This window comes from Lingula anatina, chromosome 2, assembly GCF_051362555.1.
Source record: "Lingula anatina isolate TDL-2025a chromosome 2, LinAna3.0, whole genome shotgun sequence".
Lineage (NCBI taxonomy): Eukaryota > Metazoa > Brachiopoda > Lingulata > Lingulida > Lingulidae > Lingula > Lingula anatina.
Genome location: NC_141768.1, coordinates 24,576,385 through 24,598,052, shown reverse-complemented (window position 1 = coordinate 24,598,052; position 21,668 = coordinate 24,576,385). Strand labels below are relative to the sequence as shown.

The 21,668-nt window shown below is 35.2% G+C and overlaps 1 protein-coding gene and 2 long non-coding RNA genes across 4 annotated transcripts in view; 2 read left to right on the top strand and 1 right to left on the bottom strand.

The window, feature by feature from the left end:
- Positions 1-521: 521 nt before the first annotated feature.
- Positions 522-21,668, top strand: part of LOC106171410 (N-acetylated-alpha-linked acidic dipeptidase 2) — a 36,972-nt gene continuing 15,825 nt past the window's right edge. Inside the window, exons 1-18 of one of the 2 annotated variants that reach the window (XM_013551748.3) lie at positions 527-832; positions 1,551-1,704; positions 1,923-2,057; positions 4,121-4,246; positions 4,590-4,773; positions 5,145-5,241; positions 5,644-5,748; positions 7,616-7,701; positions 8,162-8,281; positions 8,536-8,618; positions 8,929-8,992; positions 9,638-9,705; positions 9,954-10,039; positions 10,343-10,430; positions 11,309-11,567; positions 11,951-12,032; positions 12,518-12,610; positions 13,838-14,032. In XM_013551748.3, coding sequence (XP_013407202.2) covers positions 624-832; positions 1,551-1,704; positions 1,923-2,057; positions 4,121-4,246; positions 4,590-4,773; positions 5,145-5,241; positions 5,644-5,748; positions 7,616-7,701; positions 8,162-8,281; positions 8,536-8,618; positions 8,929-8,992; positions 9,638-9,705; positions 9,954-10,039; positions 10,343-10,430; positions 11,309-11,567; positions 11,951-12,032; positions 12,518-12,610; positions 13,838-14,015 — 2,217 coding nt within the window. In that variant the 5' untranslated portion in view covers positions 527-623 and the 3' untranslated portion in view covers positions 14,016-14,032. Of the gene's footprint in view, positions 833-1,550; positions 1,705-1,922; positions 2,058-4,120; positions 4,247-4,589; positions 4,774-5,144; positions 5,242-5,643; positions 5,749-7,615; positions 7,702-8,161; positions 8,282-8,535; positions 8,619-8,928; positions 8,993-9,637; positions 9,706-9,953; positions 10,040-10,342; positions 10,431-11,308; positions 11,568-11,950; positions 12,033-12,517; positions 12,611-13,837; positions 14,033-21,668 lie in introns of both variants that reach the window. The other variant, XM_087005678.1, reaches the window with a different exon arrangement.
- LOC147763489 (uncharacterized) lies at positions 14,087-17,394 on the top strand. Its single transcript, XR_015333038.1, has 3 exons — positions 14,087-14,748; positions 15,085-15,169; positions 15,405-17,394. It is a non-coding gene; the product is annotated as an uncharacterized LOC147763489 (long non-coding RNA).
- Positions 15,407-16,908, bottom strand: LOC147763490 (uncharacterized). Its single transcript, XR_015333037.1, has 3 exons — positions 16,807-16,908; positions 16,197-16,297; positions 15,407-15,935 (listed from the first exon to the last, which is right to left on the bottom strand). It is a non-coding gene; the product is annotated as an uncharacterized LOC147763490 (long non-coding RNA).

Here is a 21,668-nt window from a genome sequence, read left to right as displayed (position 1 = left end):
GAATGCTTGCATCTGTGCCTTTCAATCTAACCCACTCACCAACCAAGTGCTGGGTGTGATATTAAGTTTTTAACATATTTTTTAACAAATTTAAAACCACATCTTTGCCCTCACACTATAGTAATCAGAAATCTACACCAAATATTATGAAATTGCAATGGCTGAGCAAAAATAATGTAAACGGTCATTACTACATTCCTGTTCCTTGATGAATAGAACCTTTAACTAGGATTGACAGCTGAGCTTTAACCCTGGGCCCCTTCCCCTGCCCAGGGACCAAAAGCAGTTTTAAGTACATGTGTATGTCAACCTTATCAGGAGCCTAAATGCTGTGAAGGTTAGTCATCCAATGATAATTTACATAAAGTGTTTTTTATTCATATACTGAATTTGCAATATCTACTTCAGTTTCTTTAACACTGCTACTCACAATATAGTTTAGTTGACTTCTTCTCTTTATTGTTATGTTATCTGCTCAGAAGATGTTTTATCACCCTTATCAAGCATGTTAAGAAAAGCTCTGCATATTTACAGACTGCAGGTGCTGACCAAACAAACAAACAAACTAGGAAGGTTCAGTCCTACGTGCCTGTGTTGCATTTGGAAGTTGTACCAGAGAGAACATGGCTGTGAAAGGTCGGGTTGTGTCTTTAATTGTGATTGTAACTGGGGCTGTTTGCCTCGCAATAGGGCTTGTGATTGGTTTTCTTGCTCGTCAGAATGGAGACCAAGTTTCCCAGGTAGCACGCCAATTGGTTGCTGAGGCTGATCCCAGCATAAGCAGCAAACTGATCAATGAAATAGATGCCAATAACATCAGAGATAATCTTAGGTAAATGCGGAGTACAGGTTTGAAGTTTTAGCAACTTTGTAATTTAATTGAGAGGAGTGTTACTGATGAGAAGCATCAGGCTTAGCTGTAGTTAAAATTTCAAATGCAGAGTACTTTTTTATCTCCATTGTTGGCACAACTGCATGAGAAATGGCATAGATATTAGATCAAATTTTGATATTGAGTAGACTCTTCCATCCAAAAGAGCTGTTCTCCCCCTCCCCAAACCTCAGGGTACCCTGCCTATCGACCTGAGCGTTAACAAAAATATTTCTATTTTAATAAAAAACAAAAATAGATTTAATTCATAACATTTTAATTATGAATTGCATCATGTGCCACTGTTGTCATTAATTGAATTTCATGATTTTTATGACGACTTATTTAGAAAAAAGTGTATTTATTGGCAAAATAACTTAAAACCTAATAATTGTTTGTTGAACAGTATTTATTTTTGCCTGTGGTTAAGTGTAGCACATTCTGGTATGCATAGTCTGAATAAGCTCTTGTGACTTAAGATAAGAATTAATCCTGATGTACATAGCCTACACTTTATCATCAAATGGCATATATTTAGTAAAGGTAAGTCTTCAATATAATTTCTGAAACTCAAAGTGTCACTGGAAACAACAACTAGAGGTTTGCCAACAGTGGGGGGGGGGGGGGGGGGGGGGGGGTAGTCTAGTCAACAATCTTTGTATTTTGTGGTACCTTCCAGATACCTGACCACCAAACCTCATGTTGCTGGGACTGCGGCAGACTGGGAGCAGGCAGAGTATATACGCAAACTGTGGTTAGAGCAAGGTCTGGAGGCTGAGATTGTGGGTTATGATGTTCTCCTTTCATATCCCAATATATCTAAGCCAAACATGGTGAGAAGGTTGAAAATGATTTTAATAATCAGTGTTCTTCTTGTGATACATTACGATTTTATACTGTACTTATAGATTAATGTATGTAATACCATGTAATGCATTGCAACAGTGCAATGCCGTCTTATGTTATTGAGGTTACACAGTAACTGTGTTATCATTTTATTGAAAATGTCCATCTAAACCTTATGGTGATGATTGATTACTATTTTTCTCAGGTGTCTGTAGTGAACTCTACCTCTGGCAAGGTAGAGTTTGCCAGTGCTGCCACAGAGAAGATACTGAACCCAGACCAGAACCAGACAGGAGTGCTGCCACCTTTCAATGCTTTTGCTCCTGCTGGGACAGTGGAGGTGGGGTGTACATGTTGCTTTTACTGCTGCAAGTTGTCCATGCTGATTGTGGTGGTTATTTATGCTGATTGTGTTAGTTGCCCCTACTGATTGTGTTATTTCACCATGTTGATTGTATTAACTGTACGGTCAGCACTAGATCATATACGGCAGCGGGACGGAAGTGGGTAATCCAACATGGCGGCCCCCAGCGCTGCCACAATCTGCAATCCTCGGCTCATTCCGCAAGCTCCATACTAACCATACTTATTGTCGAGTGCGGAGACATCCGAGTAGTTCCGAGTGGCGCCGCCGAGACATTTATAGGATGTAGTTTTACAGCAAAATATCTAGGAAAATATACATGTATGCTATATCCCTGGGGATTCTTTATTGATACACCTTCACAAATAAGGTTCAATCAAAGACAGCTAGTACATCTAACTATAGCAGAGTACAAACAAGTAAATGAATAAATATACATGATTTTGATGCGATATAGATGAATATGTGTTTAAAAATGGGCCGAAGTACAATTATAGAGGTAAAACAGACAACTCCAGCTATAGATACGTAAATTTGCAGGACGTGGAAACGCATTTAGACCCAATTAGATAAATGTATAATAATACTAATAAATGAGTTTATAAAGTGAATTTAAATACAAACACTGAAAAGAGTACAATGTATAAGAGAGGGTTTGTTCCCTTTGTTGGAAGCATCTATTAAGAAAAGGCATAACCATTCTAAGAATATTTAAGTCTTGAGCACCCATAAGAAAATTATACAGTTCATTAAAGCTGAAGTCGCTAGGGGTAGGAACTCTGACAGCTGCCCTCTGAAGGAATCATGTATTGAATCATATGCTTTGCACTCTAGCAGGAGGTGGAACTCATCTACTTTATTCAAATCGCAAAGTTTACAAAATCCTAGGTATAATACGATTAAAAAATAAAAAGATAGATTAAAAAGTAAATAAAAATTATATGCTATATTCCTAGTTATTAAACGATTAAAAAAAAAACAATTGAACTGTGTTTTGATCGGCACTACAAACATTCGACTATCAGCCTTAGCATCTCGTCGCTAGGGACCGCCATGTTGGATTACTCACTTCCGTCCCGCTGCCGTATATGATCTAGTGCTGACCTTAACTGTACATGCTGATTGTGTTAGTTGCCCGTGCTGATTGTGTAATTTGTCCATGTTGATTGTATTAGTTGTACATGCTAATTATGTAAGTCATCCACGCTAATTGTGTTAGTTGTCAATGTTGATTGTGTTAATTGTACATGTTGATTGTCTTTGTTGCACATGTTAATTGTCTTAGTTGTGCACAACTTAAGTTGTTGTAAAATAACATTGTGTTCCCCAACATAGAGGAACATGCTTTGTCGTGAAGGCCATCTTTTGTGCAAAACCAAGTAAGTAAACATGCAGAGTTTAATTACTCTCTCTTCTTAAATTGCTGAGTTTTGTATTTTAGCATGGATTATTTACCTTGACCACTGACCATTGGGTTTGATATTTAATGTAAAGTGTTGTCTTTGAAAATCTATTAGTTTTAACTTAACAAAAGATGTAGTCATTGTCAAATATGATAAAAGAAAAGGGAAGTTTGGCGTAGTCAAAGGTTTTTTTATGGCGACGGTCTAATACTTCACAAATTTGCTTGTAGCCTCGGATTCGATGCTACACAATTTCTCAACATTTTGCTTTAGCCTCGGATTCAATGCTGCATCCAACGTTATCACACTTGAGTTTGTTCCATTCTTTTAAAGGATGGATCCTATTTCTTACATCAGCTTAGATCAAGGAGACATAAAACAATATGGTGCCTCCTAAAACTTTGTTGTATTGTTTTTTTTTTTAATACTTGTGGTATTATATATCATCTGTTTTTTAAGAGTAAAATCCGAACAGGAATTGTAAATGTCTCATTAATTCTTCAGTAGTAACACACAATCTCACATATATGTATGTATGTAACAGTCTTCATTATTTGAATCTTGAAACTTAAAACACATACATATGTAGAGAATCCATTCATGACATTTAAATGATCCCTATTAATTGTCAATCAGGGTGATTTAGTGTATGTGAACTATGGCAGAGAGCAAGACTTTGAGCAGTTGACACAAGACCTAGGAATAAATGTTACAGACAAAATTGCAATAGCAAGATATGGCAAAATTTTTCGAGGGGACAAGGTGAGTATTCCTTACACCTTATGTTTTTGCTGGGAAAAAATTATTGCCATTGCATTTTTAATCCTACCTTTTTTTACTTATGGACCAAAATTGAATGTCAAGTTTGAAAAAAGATAAGATTTTCTTATTACTGGTGTATTCAAATTGTGATAGGTTAATTGTTTGTATGTACACAGTTTTTGCTGGCATGTTTCAGAAATACTAAGTAAATCAAATAAATTTACAACATTATGTAACAAGAAGTCCTACATTGTAGCTAGAATATAGATATTTTGATAAATCTGCTACAGTTTTGGCAATTCTTATAGAGATAATCCCCTTACCATTCCCTTCAATGTTGTAGCTAAAAGCAGCACACAAATTTGGAGCCAAGGGGCTGATACTGTATTCTGACCCAGCAGACTATGCCATCAGTGGAGTGGATAAGGTGTATCCAGACTCATGGTGGTTACCAGGGACAGGGGCACAGAGAGGCAATGTAGTCATGACAAAAGGTGACCAGCTGACACAGGGCTACCCAGCTACAGGTCAGATGTGTGTGTGTGTGTGTGGGGGGGGGGGGGGGGGGGTAATTGGACACAGGTGCTTGTACACAGTCATTGACAAGTGGTTCTGCAGGTGCCACTCTGAATTTCTGAGATTACCAACCTACAAAGCCTAGAACACAGGCTGACTTTTAGGAGCTGTATGAGCACACATGGTGCTGCCCCCATGAATATGAACACTTTACACTGATATTTTGATAACAACTTATTAATGATTGATAATTAAGTAATATGCACACATTTTATTTTGGACCCAAAATACAAATATGAAGGCCCTGGTTTTTACTCAGTCATTTATGTCACCAATGAAACTTGATTTTTGTGATGACTCATAGTATATGTTACAATTTCAGAATGGGCTTACAGGTCTCAGGACAAAGTCCTTAAGGCACAGTTGCCACAGATCCCATGTCAACCCATTGGTTATGATGATGCAAAAGTTCTTCTGAGGTCTGGAAATAATTTTGCTTTTTTTTTCTATGAAGAATTGTAAAAGAAATACCCTTTTTAATGTGAATTTTTTTTAGGGGAGGGCATCAACATTCAACATGTGTGTGTGTGTATGTGTGCGTACATGTGTGCATGCGTGCGTGTGTGTAAGACAAGAAAATATATTCAAATGGCTTCCTCCATTGTGATGGAAATAAACAATGGTTGAAGCTGTTTGAATAAGTCTTCTTATTATAAGCTCCCCAGCAATGGGTAGAGTACTTTTTCACATGAATAGACAATTAAGATTGTGCGAATGTTAGCAATACTTTCATCAGCAATAGTAGCATATCTCTGTGTTGTAAATTTACATATACAAAAGATTAATATACAATGTTGATTTTGAGAACATTTTATTTTTAGGGAACTTGCAGACTCTGTTTCTCCAGAGGATTGGAGAGGAACTTTGCATAATGTTGCCTACAGTTTGGGACCTGGCTTCAAATCTGGATCAAAATTTCAGAATCTGTAAGATTTTTGCTTTACCATGGATTTGAATTTGATGAAAAGAAGTTAAAATGTATTTCTGGGTGAAATTTCTCTTCTTACACCCTCCCCCTACCTGAGTGGCAAGATTTACTGGAAACTAACCTCCACTATCAGCATTCCTCTGCAGTTTCCAGTAACCATTGATACTAGGGTTGACAAGGCAAATATCCTATCTATGCAGGCTCTTAGCTGTGCATATAAATGGGTTATCAGGACAATCCCCCCCCCCTGGACAATTCCCCCTGGACAATTCTCCCCCGAAGAATATATATTTATGCACAAATATAAAGTAAAGAGTATAAAGTTCAAATCTTTTCATCCATTTTATGAATATTTCCTAGTTTGATGATGCAACTTGAGGATAGAGCATATTAATTTCATTAAACAAATTATTTTCATGGAGTACAAGTACAAAAAAATTTTAGAAATTGAAGAACAGAAAATTTTATTAAAAATCTGATCAAAGTACTGAGTATATCTCCAGGTAAAGACGTGGTAAACAGATGATCTCACACATCCAGGCAACCCATTGATGAATTAGCTGTTACTTTTAATTGCTTCATTACTCCCCCCTTGATTAAGTAAGCCTTTAATCAAGATGGGTGGAGTAAACAGATTTTTTCCCTTATCCAGGAATCCCTTTGACTATCTATCACTTTTAATTGCTTGAATACTACCAACCTATACCCACTACCCACCACACTAAAATATTCATAAAATATATTTACCTGTTCATCTGTTTACCCCACCTTTACCTGGAGGATAGGTGGTTATACTTTGAATAGATATTTAATAATACTTTCTGTACTTGCACTCAATGAAAAAGGAATTTGTTATAAAAATTGTTTAATGATAAATTTGTATTATCACACTAACAATATTAATGAAATGGATGAAATGTTTTGAACTTTACACTATTTACTTTTTATTTGTGTATAAATGTATGTATTCGTTGGGGGTGGGGGTTGTCCTGGGGGAATTGTCTGGGGGGAGGGGATTGTCCAGGGAGCATTGATTGGAGGGGGGGGGGGTTGGATTGTCCTAGAATCATATATAGCCACCAAGTGCAGATGCATGTGTCCTGCCGAAATAGGGTTATCTCTGATTTGTTTTTTACTGCTACTGAGTAACTGCATGATAAAATGAACCTATGTTTAAAGTTATTTATCGATTAATTAATTAATTATTATGTATAGATTTTAATTAAATTTTCTGGATAGGTCACAAATTAACCAAGGAAGAAAAGTTTAGATTTTGGTGATGATTAATTAACTAATTCATCAATTAATTAATTAAGAAATGGTTATTTATTAGTTCATTATTTGACTTGGTCGAGGTTGCGCTCACCGAGTGCTTTTCTAATTTGAATACATTTTAGAATAAAAGTTAGCTGAACAAATTTAAAATTTGATGCTTTGCATTCTAGTTAATCATGTTTGCAGATAAACTATAGTACCTACATGTAGTTTGGCAGTTTTAGTGGTCGTGAAGCATTTTTGACTCAAGTTAGAATGGTTAATTTGAGAAGTCAACTATGAATATATCCTGAATATTCTGATATTGGCCCAAGGGCATTTTATGAATGACTGCATGCAACATACAGATATATAAAAAATTTGAGTTTTAAACAGGCTAGTGTTAAAAGTCCTGGCCTATAAACAATCAAAACTTGTTGTAGTCTAAGAGCCTTTATATTGAAATTATGAACTGGTGTCCAAAACTGGCACTTATTAATAGATATTTGGATTCACTTGTGACAATTTGTATAAAATAGTGATTATACAGAGCTGAAATTTAAAAGTTTCATATTTGCCAAATATATACTGATTTTTTTTCTTATTTTCAGAAATGTCAAATTGGAAGTGCACAACTATAATGTTAGAAGGATGACCTATAATGTCATTGGTACCATCAAAGGAAAGGTAGAACCAGGTACATATGGTGTGTGTGCATGCATGTTTGCATGCTTATGTGCATAAATGCATGCGTGCATGTGGGTTTATGCACATATGCATGTTTGTGGGTGTGTCACATAGCTAAGATTCAAGTTCAGGCAGATAACTAGTTCCCTGTTGGGATTTTTTCTAAAGATAATTGCAATTTATCTGTCTAGGAGAAATCTTTATTGTCTTCTTGCATGGTGATACCAATATGCTTGAATTTTATTCTTTCTTAACTTTGACATATCCTTATCATTATTCACAATGTTTTGACATATCCTTATCATTATTCACAATGTTTTATATCCATACCATTAGGAATTATCACCCTAATAATTACCATTTATTTGTTATATATCCAGTTGTAGATTCAGATCTAAAAGATGCTTGATAGAAAAGGGATATCTATAAATGGTTTGTGAATAATAACCCCAGTCCCTTGAATCTTCCAGACAGGCATGTTCTAGTTGGCAATCACAGAGATGCCTGGGTGTTTGGAGCGTTAGACCCCTCCAGTGGAACAGCAACTATGTTGGAGGTCACCAGAGCATTCGGCAAGCTCAAGAAGGCTGGTAATATGTGTAGTGATTAATATTTCTCTTCCACAGAATTCAATTACATACTATGTGCAGCACATTTCATTGGCATTTAATGCTCACACATAATGCTGCGATTTATAATTTTTATCCTAGAAAATAAATAATAAAATGTTCAATTACATACATTTGGCAACACAGGATATGTACAGTTTATTTGTAATGGTTATTAAAACGCAAGGTCTTGGCAAAGGGATATGCACTAACAAAATGGTATCTGTATATTCAAGGTTGGTCTCCCAGACGGACCCTGAAGTTTTGCAGCTGGGGTGCAGAGGAATATGGATATCCAGGTTCTACAGAATGGGTAGAGGTCTGTGAAGTTTTCTAAAATAGAAATTAGATGTTACAAAATTTCTTTTTTCCTAAGTATATATAAAAACCCTTCAGAATTTTGATAAAATGTGTACTTTTATTCTACAGTATTTTATAAAAAGATTCCCCACAAAAATTGAAAAAGATCTGGAGTCAAGGTATGATTAGTAAATATTGAAGAGAAACTGAAAACTGAAGAGAAAAATCATGCAAGGAAAGTGAACATTACCAATGTAAGACTTAAATTCTTCCTTTTTTTCCTTTTATTATTTTTTCTGTCATTATAATTCTTCATTTTGTTGTTTCAGGAAAACATGAAATCACTGCTGACTCAAGCTGTGGCTTACTTAAACTGTGACACTGCTGTCAGAGGTGAGTGTTTGTGTCCAGGCACCTGTAGCTTACCTTATACTATGACTCGCTGTGACATGTGAGTGTTTGTGTCCAGGTAGTTGTGACTTACTGAAACTATGACACTGTTGTCAAAGGTGAGTTTGTGTCCAGGTAGCTGTGACTTACTGAAACTATGACCTGCTGTGCAGCCACATGTTAGTGTTTGTGTCAAAGTATGACTTTGACATACCTTGTTTCTTCAGAGTCAACTTGAGTTACAGATAATATTGGAAACTTTCACTATCAGCATGGCTTTTTCATTTTCAGAGATGATAGAGATTAGTTTCCTGGAGTGATCTTGCAACTACTATGCAGAAATAGAGGAGATTGGATTTGGATGAATTTTTAAATCTTGTATTTCAGTTTTAGGCAGTTTACCAAGATATCAGATGTTTTAGACCACCAGCTACTTTCTTTACTTCTAATTTTTATCTTGAGGTAGACAAATATTTTCAGTTTTAAAATGAAGATCAACTCTGGGTCTTTAGCTCTTTTGTGATACTAAAATCTACCAGAAACTCACACAATGCAGATCTGTTAATTGAATTATAATGCTATAAGTTGAATTTAATTATGTCTTGGATACATGTTTATTAAATTCAAATTCCATTTATTTGTTTGCAGGAAATTATTCTTTTAGAGGAAGGGCCTCCCCACTTTTGAAGGAGGCAATGTTGTCTGCCACAAAGAAGGTATTTTGATTGTATAACCGTATAATTATGTACTTGTTCAGTTGCAAGTGTCTCATTGAATTGTGAGAATGACTTGTGATAGAAAAAGATATTATAGATCTTGTTTAATCTTTTAGCTAGTCCACATAACTCTAACGTCCATCATATTTAACTTGCTCTTATATAGGTTTAGTACAAATATTGCTTTGTCAAAATCTGTTATATGTGATGAACTGATTGAATTATTTTTCATGAACTCTAAATTTCAGGTCAAAGACCCACACAATGCTGATATTACAGTACATGACACTTGGGCAAAATATGATCCAGCTGGAGGCACATTAAATGAGCCAAGGTGATATGCTAGTATTATATTTTCAGTGAAGATATTTGAAATCATGAAAAACAAACTGCTTACATTGTTACTGAAAAATTACAGATTTATGATTAATATGATACAGACATAACTGTATTAGTATTTGTTAAGCAAATCTTACACAATGCAAAGAGGCAATTGAATAAAAACAGATTATGTTTAAACAGATAAATTGATAATATGTCACTCTTATTTGAAAGCAGTTTGGTATTTTATTTGCCTTGGTGGATTGCTAATCTGCCTGGATTTGCATTTTGCTTACTGCATTTTCATGTGTATTAGGGTAAATGTTCTTGGTGCTGGCAGTGACTTCACCCCCTTCATCCAGCATGTTGGAATCCCTGTTACAGATCAAACATATACCTACACTGTGAGTACTCATATTACAAACATACAAAAGTTGGTGAAAAGATTGAAACTTTGTAATCTCTGTCTCTATCAGTTGTATAAGTTGTATAAATACTACAACATTGTCATCTCTAATAAAATTACCTGGAATAATGAATCTACATTGCTTATGTTAAAAAACCAGTCTGATTACTTTCTTTTCTGGAAGCATTGCAGTTTTTTTTTCACATATTTGCATTTTCAATGTGGGAAGTAGAACTCCCATGGGCATGAAGCCAAATGGTAATAAAATTTTCTAAATGTCCATGTTTTGTGCAGTAGAAAATAACAATTGGTGTTGATTTTGCTGTTAATCATTATTAATATTGCATCAAAATTTGCACAAATTTGTACTGCCACCACAAATGTTATGAAAAATAAACTGTTTTACTTATTACTTTATAACTTACAAGAATGATTCTTAGGATTGACATGCGGCTCAAATTGGAAAACCAGCTTGATAGCATTATCATTTTTTCTTGAATTAATGCAATTATTTGTGAATTTTTCATTTCCCCATCCAGCATTTTCAAAGTGTGATCTTGAACTCTCATGGGCCTTAAGCCTTATGCTAGTTACATATTTTACTTACAGCTGTACGTATTACCTGTTGTCCATAGTTAAAATTTGGTGTTGTCTCTGCTATTAGGCATCATGTATTATTGCATCAGAATTGACGGTAACCTATTTTGTACATCATAATTTTCTGCTTTTTGTCTGTACATTTGACAGATTTGCTGCCTTGTTTGAATTTGATAATATTCTTTTGAATTGTTTTTAATAAAGAAAACTGTAATCAACTGGCAACAGATAGTGTTAATTTCATTAATTTTTTTCACAATTTGTATTTATCTGTTTCAGAGTGCATGGAAAATATCTTCTTACCCTGTATATCATTCGGTGTATGAGACATTCGAAATCATGGAGAAGTTTATTGACCCAGATTTCACCTGCCATAAAGCAGTGGCACAGGTCTTGGCGGAACTGGCACGAAACTTGGCAGACTCCCTGCTGCTGCCTATGAACCCTGCAGATTATGCTTCAGCTATAGAAACATTCGCCAATGCTTCTTTTTCAAGTTTTCGAGGAATTTTTGCAAAGAAAGATGGGATAAGTTTTGGTGAGTTTATAGAGTAACAGGATATAAGCAGTACTAGCAAATACATGTACTTGTGAAAAAGTCATTTGAAAGTTTCTGAAGTAGTGAATATATGGTACATGCATATGTGTGCAGGGAATCAACACTGTTAATGCTATTAGATTTAAGGTATGATTCCTATTCTCTGTCAAATAATCTGTTTATATTTTGTATGCTATATATTCTTTTCTTTTCCTTTGATTATTTGATATAAGTCTAAATACTTTTGTATAAGCTGTGACAGAATATAGTTGATGACATTTGATGTTTTTTTACCTTATTATGGATATACAAACAAGAATCTGATACTATCTATACATATTGATGAATTTGACATCCTCTCTTTTTTTTTCTTTTTGTCTTAGATGGTTTATATTCTGCAGTAAAAAACTTCACAAGTGCTGCAAATGAATTCTCAAAGAAGGTTGAAAATGTGGACAAAAACAAGTAGGTCTTTTTATTATATACAGAGAAAGGGGGAAAGGGAACAAGAGCATGGGATTATATAAATGAGGACATTTTTGCCCCCATCTCCCTTTTTCCTATCCTGGATCCACTAGTGCCAAACTAATTAAGTAGCATATATTTGGTATACAAGAGCCACAAATTGATTTTCACTGAATATTCACAGATAAACCGTATAAGTCCTGATGTTTTTTTTCCTTTTTCTACTGTGTCCATCAAGAATTTTGGTATAAAGAATTAATTTTATCACTCAGTTGGCCTCCAGTATAGTGTATAGATCTGGTGGTGTTTTGGAGTGCACAAGTTATGTAGGATGAATACAACATATCATATCATATCATATCATATCATATCATATCATATCATATCATATCATGTCATGTCATGTCATGTCATGTCGTCATGTCATGTCATGTCATGTCATGTCTCATTATTGTTAGTATTACATGTACTATCCTAATTTTTAGTCCTCTTGCAATACGTGAGATCAATGACCAAATGTTGATGTTGGAGAGAGCTTTCATTGACCCCCAGGGTCTCCCAGGTAGACCTTTGTTCAGGTGAGATATACAGGTGACAGATACAGGTGACAGGCACAGTTCTGGGTGACCATTATGATTGCCTGGTATCACAAGGACTGAGGCTGGGTTTCATGGAGAACTTGATATAAGATGAGAAAGTAAATCATTTCTAAAGAGACTAAATCAGGCCTTGTAAGAAATAATTGCCATTTGTGACCTCAACCTTGGATTCGTGAGCACAAATACCAATTAAAAACTCAAATCTTGATTTCATGGTGCAAACTTAGCATCACAACAAAGGGCATGAGCAATTTGGCCGACTTCCATGCAGGTTTCTTCTCTATTGGTTTTTTTTTTTTTTTTTTGCAAGAACCTCGTACAAGAAACTGAATGTTACAGCTTTTGGAAATTCTGAGACAATAAAAGTGACATCTTCTCCTCACCTGATACCACGTGAGTTTATTTTTACTCATCAAGTCATTAACCAGTGCAACATCACAAAATAGAATTGACCAGAATAGTGTAGGTGCAGGCCAATGTAATCGGATAATTATGTCAGTAAAATGACATTTTGAGTAAAAATGAAACTTGCTACTTGAAAAACCATTAAAAAATCTTTTAGAGTATACAGCACCTAATTCTGTAACCCTATAATGTGCATAATTTATACTGCTCTTAAAGTGGTAAATAGGATATGAGAAAATTTAATTCAACAACTGTTTCCACCAACTCACAAATATATAGCTATTTTTATGAATTTTCTTTATTTTATCTATAAACAATTCATTCTGCATATGATACAAGGGTAATGGGCTCTCAACAATCTTCAGTACATATGGCATGTACCAAATGAGTGGATAAGCACATAAACAGTTCATGGTTTGTAGCAATTGCTTGTGACCACTTGTGACATTGCTTGTAATTTTACGTTCACGCCATGATATTGTGGTTTGAGCATTCACGATATAACAAATTCGAGGCTCGAGATTGCAAATGGCAAATTTATTGAAGACCTGTAAATGTGTTTCAGTTATGACCAAGTTATTTGATTATTTTATGGAACTGCTTCCTGGTGTACCAAATAAAGGGTGAAAAACTTGCAAAAAAGCACTTGTCTAGAATAGAAATTAATTGCTGTTGTTGTTTGGATGTGAGTAATGCAAAAAAAGGCAACTTATACTAAAGAACACATTTTCCTGCCAAAATTATCTATTTTCATAATGGGCTGAACTAAGTATAAATATCTAATACAACCCTTAATTGCAGGCACATCATATTTGCGCCAAGCAGTAAGAACATATACGCAGCCAGCTCTTTCCCTGGTCTCAGTGACCTGATGTATGGACTGAATGAAAACGGACCAGAGGAACAGTGGGAGGAGGTGAAGAAACACCTAGCAGTTATTGTCTACACAATACAGGCAGCAGCCAAAACTCTCTCCTGATTTATGGGACTGTCAAGGTGTGACTACCCTAGGTTCTAGATTCCGGTATTGCCAGCTCGATCTTGATTTCATATATAACCCATGTCACAATACTAGTAAAAGCGACTCCATCACAAGGTATATATTTAACAAGCTAGCTTTTACGTTGCTCTGACACTCAGGGTAGGTGTGACAAAAGTCTGCTTTGTGTAGAATAGCACATAATGATAATGAGAAAATGAGATAATGAGAAAAATGCTAGTAAAAGGAGAGTTGCAATCCTGCTATGGCACCTTATTATGGATACGCGTATCTGTTGTTAGTTCTGTTATAGATTTGTTTCAGTTCAAGTCCTACATGGCTTTCCATGATTGTTAAAACATGAAAGACCAGAAAAGACCAGAAAATGACTCAGAGAGGGCAATGTAATGGGGCTATCAGTTTTTTTCACCACTGGGTGGCGCGCGTGTTTTAGTTGGGGTACTTTTGCGCATGCGCGTACTTTCTCGTGTGTTTGCAGTTTCATTTTTAATCTGACGCTGGAAATATCGCTCTAAATAATGCCAGGATACTGTTGTGTTCCGGAATGTACATCGTCAACAGCAGGTCATTCTTTTCCGAAAGACACAAAGCTGAGTTACCAGTGGAGAGTTGCCATCAGGAGGGTTGATTCTTCATCAAAAACACTATGGAAACTAAAGGCACATGACAAAGTCTGTTTCCTCCACTTTCGTGAGGAAGATTACACTTCTACGTAAGTTTTACTTGCTGTTGTCGCTTTTAGTATTAATAATGAGTTTGTCAACTTATTCATTAGATCTTTGTTATCGATGTTTAAGTAATTGTGTCGTTTAACGTGCTTAGAATGTTAATTTTTAAGACATTCTTCACCTAACATATATGTAGCGATTTGAGGGAGAAAACACTCTACCGACTAAGCTACCGAGCCCGGGTCAACCCCGACCAGCCACTACAATTATTTCTTCGTTTTTATGTGATAATACATAAGGTTTTTTAAAGGCCACGTTTTCAAATTAGGACAACTTGATTTTTATTGTATTAATAAGCGTTATGTGCACTCCTTTTGCAGATGAGAGAAAAGACTGAAGCCAGGAACGATACCATCCATATTTCCATTTAATAATTCGCAAAGTATCAGATCCGATGAAGTGGAGGTAAATATAACGCATGGTATAATAACAGATTTATAAATAAAATGTTTTTTATTATTTGTATAATTATCTGTCTTAATACTAGAAATACTAGAGACGGACTAAAGGGGACAAGAGGCAGTCAGATCTGCGTCATTTCTATCATCTACACAGATTTTATGTGTTAATTAACAACGAAGTATTTTTCTTTGTGTAATTTATTAACTTATGTATTTATTTTTTGTTGTATCCTATATAGGATGAGTCTCAAGCAGATGAAGCAGTGGCAGACAAACATGAAGAATGCGCTGGTGAGAGCCAAAAAGAAAGTACAGCTTCCCAGTGTGATATCACTACACCATCAGACACAAGAGAAAGCATCATGCTGTACCAGAAAAATGCAAAGGCTGTCTAGTATCAAACTGGATTTATAGTCATATTGAACAATTCATGTTGTTTTTTAATGGCCTTTGGCCAGCAGCTCACCACTTGAATTTCAAATGTTTGTCACCAGGGCCAATGTTTTTTATCATTATGAAACTGAGACAAGCCTTTGACGATTATTTAGCTCTCCGTTTCAAGCTATCGGTAACAACGGTGTCAGAAATAATAAGCACATGGATCAACTTTGTTTTTCCAGCTCAGTGAAATGAACATTTGGCCAGAACGTGACATTGTTGACGACTATATGTCTGTAAATTTTAAGAAATATGGAGTATTGATTTCATGGGTAAACTGGCATAATCTGTCCTTGTCTTGTCTTTCGGTTGCGTTCAAAATATCACCAAACCTAAAAATGATAAAATTAAATTAGTGAGATAGGTTTTTTTTCACTGTTCTTTTCAATTTGTATTCCAAATGCAAAATGAAATTGTACATTCATAGCATTAAATGTTGACCTTCAAACCATGATATATCATCTCACAACTTGTATTTCTGTATTATAATGCAACTACAGGTATATATAGTAGCTCAAGCTAGGACACGATATTGATACAAGACATTTGAACAAGTAAAAAACAAGCAAACTTATTTTCGTTTGCACACCTACCTCGATGCTGTTATTCTCCATGATCTTTCTTCATGCCACACTCGACTTTTACTTTGGCCTCTAGTTCTGTTTTCAAGTTCTGACACTTCCTTCTCTGTGACCTACCAACATCAATGCAATTATGAGGGAGTGAAAAAAACTATGATGCTAACAAAACGATGCTAACATTCTTGGCAAACACTGTTTTGATTGTCTACCTCATCTATACTTAGTTATGTCAATTGTCATTGACATAAAACACGCATCAACCCTGGTTTCTCCTTTACAAATTTGTGTTGACACAAGTCATGTGTTAAATGTCGGACCTGGTACACGAAATTTGATTACCGAAACGAACGGTCCTTTATCGACTAGGAGTGCCTACAATAAACATATTTTAAACATAAATACCTTCATTATATTCTCGGAATATGGAAATACGCAATGACAATATCATTATCTTGAAATATAGTAATAAATTAGGCATATTAGTAGTGCGGAACTAGCCGCCGCTTACACCTGGCTTTTGACAGGGAGCTCACACAGAAACCCATATTTTACGGGAAGATTCGAGCGCGAAACCTTCAATATTAATGATACAATTGACACATTCATAAGTAAACACACTAACCTTTCTACCAAATCCTGTTTCTTTCCTCTAGTGGGGGCTCCTCTTTCAACTAGTTGAAGTTTTAACTTCGCCACCGTTTGCTTCCCATACTCTAAAGCCATTTCTACACGGACGCGAAAACGAGGCTATCTTCAATAACCACTATTACCCCAGCGCCCTCTTTAGGACAAACGGCTCCGCGTATAGCCCCATTTTTCAAAGTTACAAGTTTGGTCAAACTGTAGTAATAATTTCAGAGGTTACTTTCAATAATTTTTTCTATTGTCTATGGATTTCATCCCCAGGCTAGTTAAATTTGAATGTGACTAGTAATGTTTCTGAGGTCTGTTAAGTCTGAGAGACCAGTGGATAAAAAGCTTTTGGATGCAGAGTGTCATATGAAAGGAATGCCATCAAGAAGGAAAAAGTTACCATTGACCACTTTTAATAGTGCAGCAGTAAAAAGTGAGAGGTATATACACTGAGCAGCAATTATAGAGCCTTCAGATGAGCAGATATGTTATTTGTAGGATGATGTTCAGAATGATATTTTTAGCCCTCTGCCAATGATTCTCTGTAAATAATAAAACTTCCTTTGGTCATTTCTTACATTTTGTCAACAGGACAAATTGCATTCCTTTAACCTAGTTCATAGTAGACTTAAAATATCTATTCACTAACAACAGAGGTTAGTAGACTTGTACATGATTGTTTCATTGACTCCTGGGGGATTTGAGATGGTCGAGCAGAACATGTTCTTCCCCAAATAATACATTTGTATTTCTGTGTGAGGGTGATTATAAGTAGCACTGTCCATGATGTGTTATGTATTAATGACTAATTCCAGATGCTAAGCTGTATGATTATACACAACCCCACAATTCAGACCTTGCTTCTGGAGATCCCACTATAGTTAATGTACCACTCAAAAAGGATCAAGACCTCAGTTAAAGTGAACTGGTGCACATGATTGTGTTCAGTGGAGAGTAGTTTTTCTGTGGACAAGTCTCTCCTAACACATTTGAAGAAACTGTGCTCTGGTGTTTACATGTTTCTATAATAACACTTATTCTGTTGATGCTACTATAGCAACTTTCATGTTCATCATAGAACAAGTCTACAAGATTTTTCTTGAGAAATGAGAATTAATTTTTCCCAACTCACAGTAAGAGCAGTAAAAATGGTTTGATTTGTTTCCTCTTGTTGCTAAAACTTTACAAACATAAAAGTAAAAGCAAATATAAGTAGCTACAGACAAAAAGAATCTTCACAAGTCTATTTGCACAATTGAACACATAAAGAAGACTTGGGGTCAATTTCACACACACTTAAAAATTGGTCTTAATGTTTAGACAAAGTTTTGAGCTAAAGTTATTAGGGGAACCAAGCCCATTTGTGGCTACATTGATCCACGGTACTTTTCAAAGAGGAAAATGCCTAAGATAACCAAGACAATCATGTACAATCTCTCTGCTAGAGATCCCGCTGTACAATCACAATCACTTATTATATATATTTATTATTGGAAAGAGGATATGAACCTGGGAAAACTACTTGTTTTATCTTGGAAACATTTTTTTTCTTTCATTTTTTAAAAAGAAAAAAATGGGAAATGTTATTTGCATTTTGGTATAATTGAAGCAGACAGTCACTGTTGGCAAGTGGAAAAAACTTTTTCTCACTACATTCTGATTTGAAATTGTAATATTGTCAAGTTTTATTTTTTTCCATGATCTATGAGTGAAGACAAACTCCATCACTTTAGTGCACATGCTGATAAATTGCTGACAATTTACTGCTAAAAGCTTTCATGCTTGTGACACCTTTGTGGATCACCTGAAGCTTCGGAGGATGCGAAAGAAGTCGCCAACGTACGATTAATGTAATACCCTCAGTGTGTGTGTATCAATCATACAGACCTTTTTACTTCATTAGCAGTAATGGCTGACTTCAATTAAAATCCAGCTCCAAGGAACAAAGAGTCTGGGTGTAAAACGACTTCCATCTAATCAATGGAGAGAATGAAGAGCAGCAGGCAAAGACAATCTTTCTGAGTTGTTTGCCTTTTGCTAAGTGGATGTTTCCTAAGGGGAGGAGTAATTGTGCATATGCCACTTAATGTCATCTTCAACCAAAAAGAAAAGTGATATTCTTTGCTTATCTACTGGATCTGGGTTTTTTCTTTTCATTTTAAAGAAACTGTTTGAAAGAAATTTTTGTTGTTGTAGATTGATGGAGTTTTTAAGGGGCATTGGCATCATGGGTGTTGCATGTACCATTTTTTTTTTTGCCTTAATATAATTCCTTTGACATTTTACTTCTAGAATAAAATTTATTATTCAAAATTTGTCTCATATACATCCTGTAAAATCTGATGTGTTAATGTTTTTAATTGTTATTGTCAGCAAGTGAAGTGCAATTGATTTATCCAGGAAGTCTTCTGCTTATCTTTTCCAGGCACGTAGCCAGCAGTCCCAAAGGTCGGGGGGGGGGGGGGGTCTTTTTCTGAAAAAGTGGGCCTTTTAATATAAAAACTTCATGTGTCAAGATCTAATTTTACCCAGAGAGGACCTTTTCCCAGCAAAAGAGGTGGTTCTTTTCAGCCCCTACCCCTCCCCTCCCCCCCTCCAGCTATGGGTCTGTTTTTAGTCCCTTGTAGGAAATGGCCCTGCTTTAACACAGCTCATAGATAAACCTAATTACACATATACCTATGTAGTTAATACAGTAATTACTCCATCCTTACAATGGAGGAAAATTGTGAATTTTTTTTATGTCATAATTTCTTAGTACTGAAACATTCCTATTGAGCAGAAGAAACAACATTAAATAGCAGGTTACTCTATAGTTCTTTTCTTTGCAGTAAAAGCACCACAAAAGTGCTTTACAGAAATGTAATTTTTCGGTTATAAAAATGATGTATATGAAAGTTTCATAATTTTGGCCATTGAATAGATTGAGTCACTACTTTACCTTAAAAATTATCTCAGGGCAGCAAATGGATTTGAATTGTGAATTTTAGGTGTTTTTGATCAAGATGAATAAAGTAATTCCCTTAGCAAAATAAAAAAAATAGCAGCAAATAAGCAGTAAATTTGCTGCTTGCTAAGAGTTTGCAGCAAGGAGTTTGCAAGAAAAAATTGTATTGCTGCTAATTTGCAGCAACTTTGCAAGAACATTTAAATTTTGCAGCAGTTTGCAAGAGAGTCTCAAAAACATATGAAATCCAAATGGAAAGTTGATTATATTATATATAAAATCATGCTTAGAGTAACCTTTTTTTAACGGAACAATGCTGCAATGTAAATTCAAAGAATAATGAAAACATGGATTGGCAGTAGTTATAGGGACTGAAGTTTAGGATAGTGGCAACAAAGACAGAGATACGGTGATCAGAATATAAAAAGACACATACAGTATCCACAGAGTAAGATGTAGGTATAATGGTAGGTTTAAAAAATGGTTTATCTTCTGACAGTCCCAATTACTTAAACCATGGAAAATGTCTGTTGTTGACACTTTTTCTTTCTGCTTTCTTTTATTAAATTCTTCTGGTTTTACAATCATAAAAAAAAAGCTTCTAAAATGTGAATTTAGCTCTTTTCAGAATTTCCTTGTTTTTGGGATAGCTGAAATGAATGAAATAAAAAGTGGAAAAATAAACAGGTGATGAGGTACTTGTAATTATGTTAAAGGTCTTCTAAACACTGCTTAGCTCTTAGCATGGACCTGTAATTGGTAAAATGATACTTACATACATGTGTAAATTTGCAAATTTCTTACTTCGATAGTTCATAATTGTAAATTGAGTTGTGATACTATCATGAATATTTTTAGTGCAACATATTTGCTATATATTTGATTTAAAAAGCAGGAGAAAGTATATTGGCACTTATGTCTCTGTCTCTAGACTCAAGTCTGCTTGTAAGAAACTTTATAATTTTCTGCACCCAAAAATTCTATACTCTTACCTATTCTTAGTGAGTACATTTTTTTTTCAAAGCAACCAAAATAAAAGTTATATAAAATAAAAGCTATTTGTTTTTGCATTCCAATAGTTTGGTGTCTCTCAGTATTTTGAGGTTTTTAAAAGAAATGTGCCATTACTGATTTAACCCAGCTGACTAACCTAAAATTCCTTTCACCTCTTTTTCAATACATTACTAAAAGAGTCATACCAGATACTCAAATAATGCTAATTTTTTTTTTTTTTTTTTTTGTGAAATTTGATATGTACCATTACAAAATGTGTCTTATTGTCCTGTTATTTTTGTGTTAATACGATGCACATTCAAGCCTAGCTCCCTAACAAACTAAAAAAAAAAGTACTTTTTTATTATCACTGAGCCTCCCCTTACTAAAAGGACTGCTCCCCATTTGCTTTTGTCATGTCTTCTGTGTTGGAATTGTTGGAAACAGCAAAGTGAGATTTGCATTTTTCAAATCAACACTCATTTCATAATGCTACCTGGTAAAAGTAAGATAATTTCTGAGAGTAACCGTAGACTCGCACACTCTGAGTAAAGCTTTTACCTGACAGCAAAGTAAAATCTCCAATTGCAATTTAAAGACTCCCAGAACCAGGTGGATGGAACGATTTGAAGTTCACAAGGGAATTGATCAAAGTGATTCTGATTTTATCTCTTTCTTAGTTTTCAAGGTGCTATGGCTCGGGTATCTCAGCAATGGCATTTTAAGAGCTGGCTTTATGATGCATAAAATCAGCTCTTTCAAAACCCGGCATGAGAATGGAGAGTAATAGACTAAAGTGACTTGCTGTCTAGGAAAAGGCACCGAGCATTCTCACTGAGGCACGATCTCCTTTCATTTCTAATGCTTTTTGCCTCAGGTGGCAGTCAGCTCTAGCCGAGGGCATCCGTCTT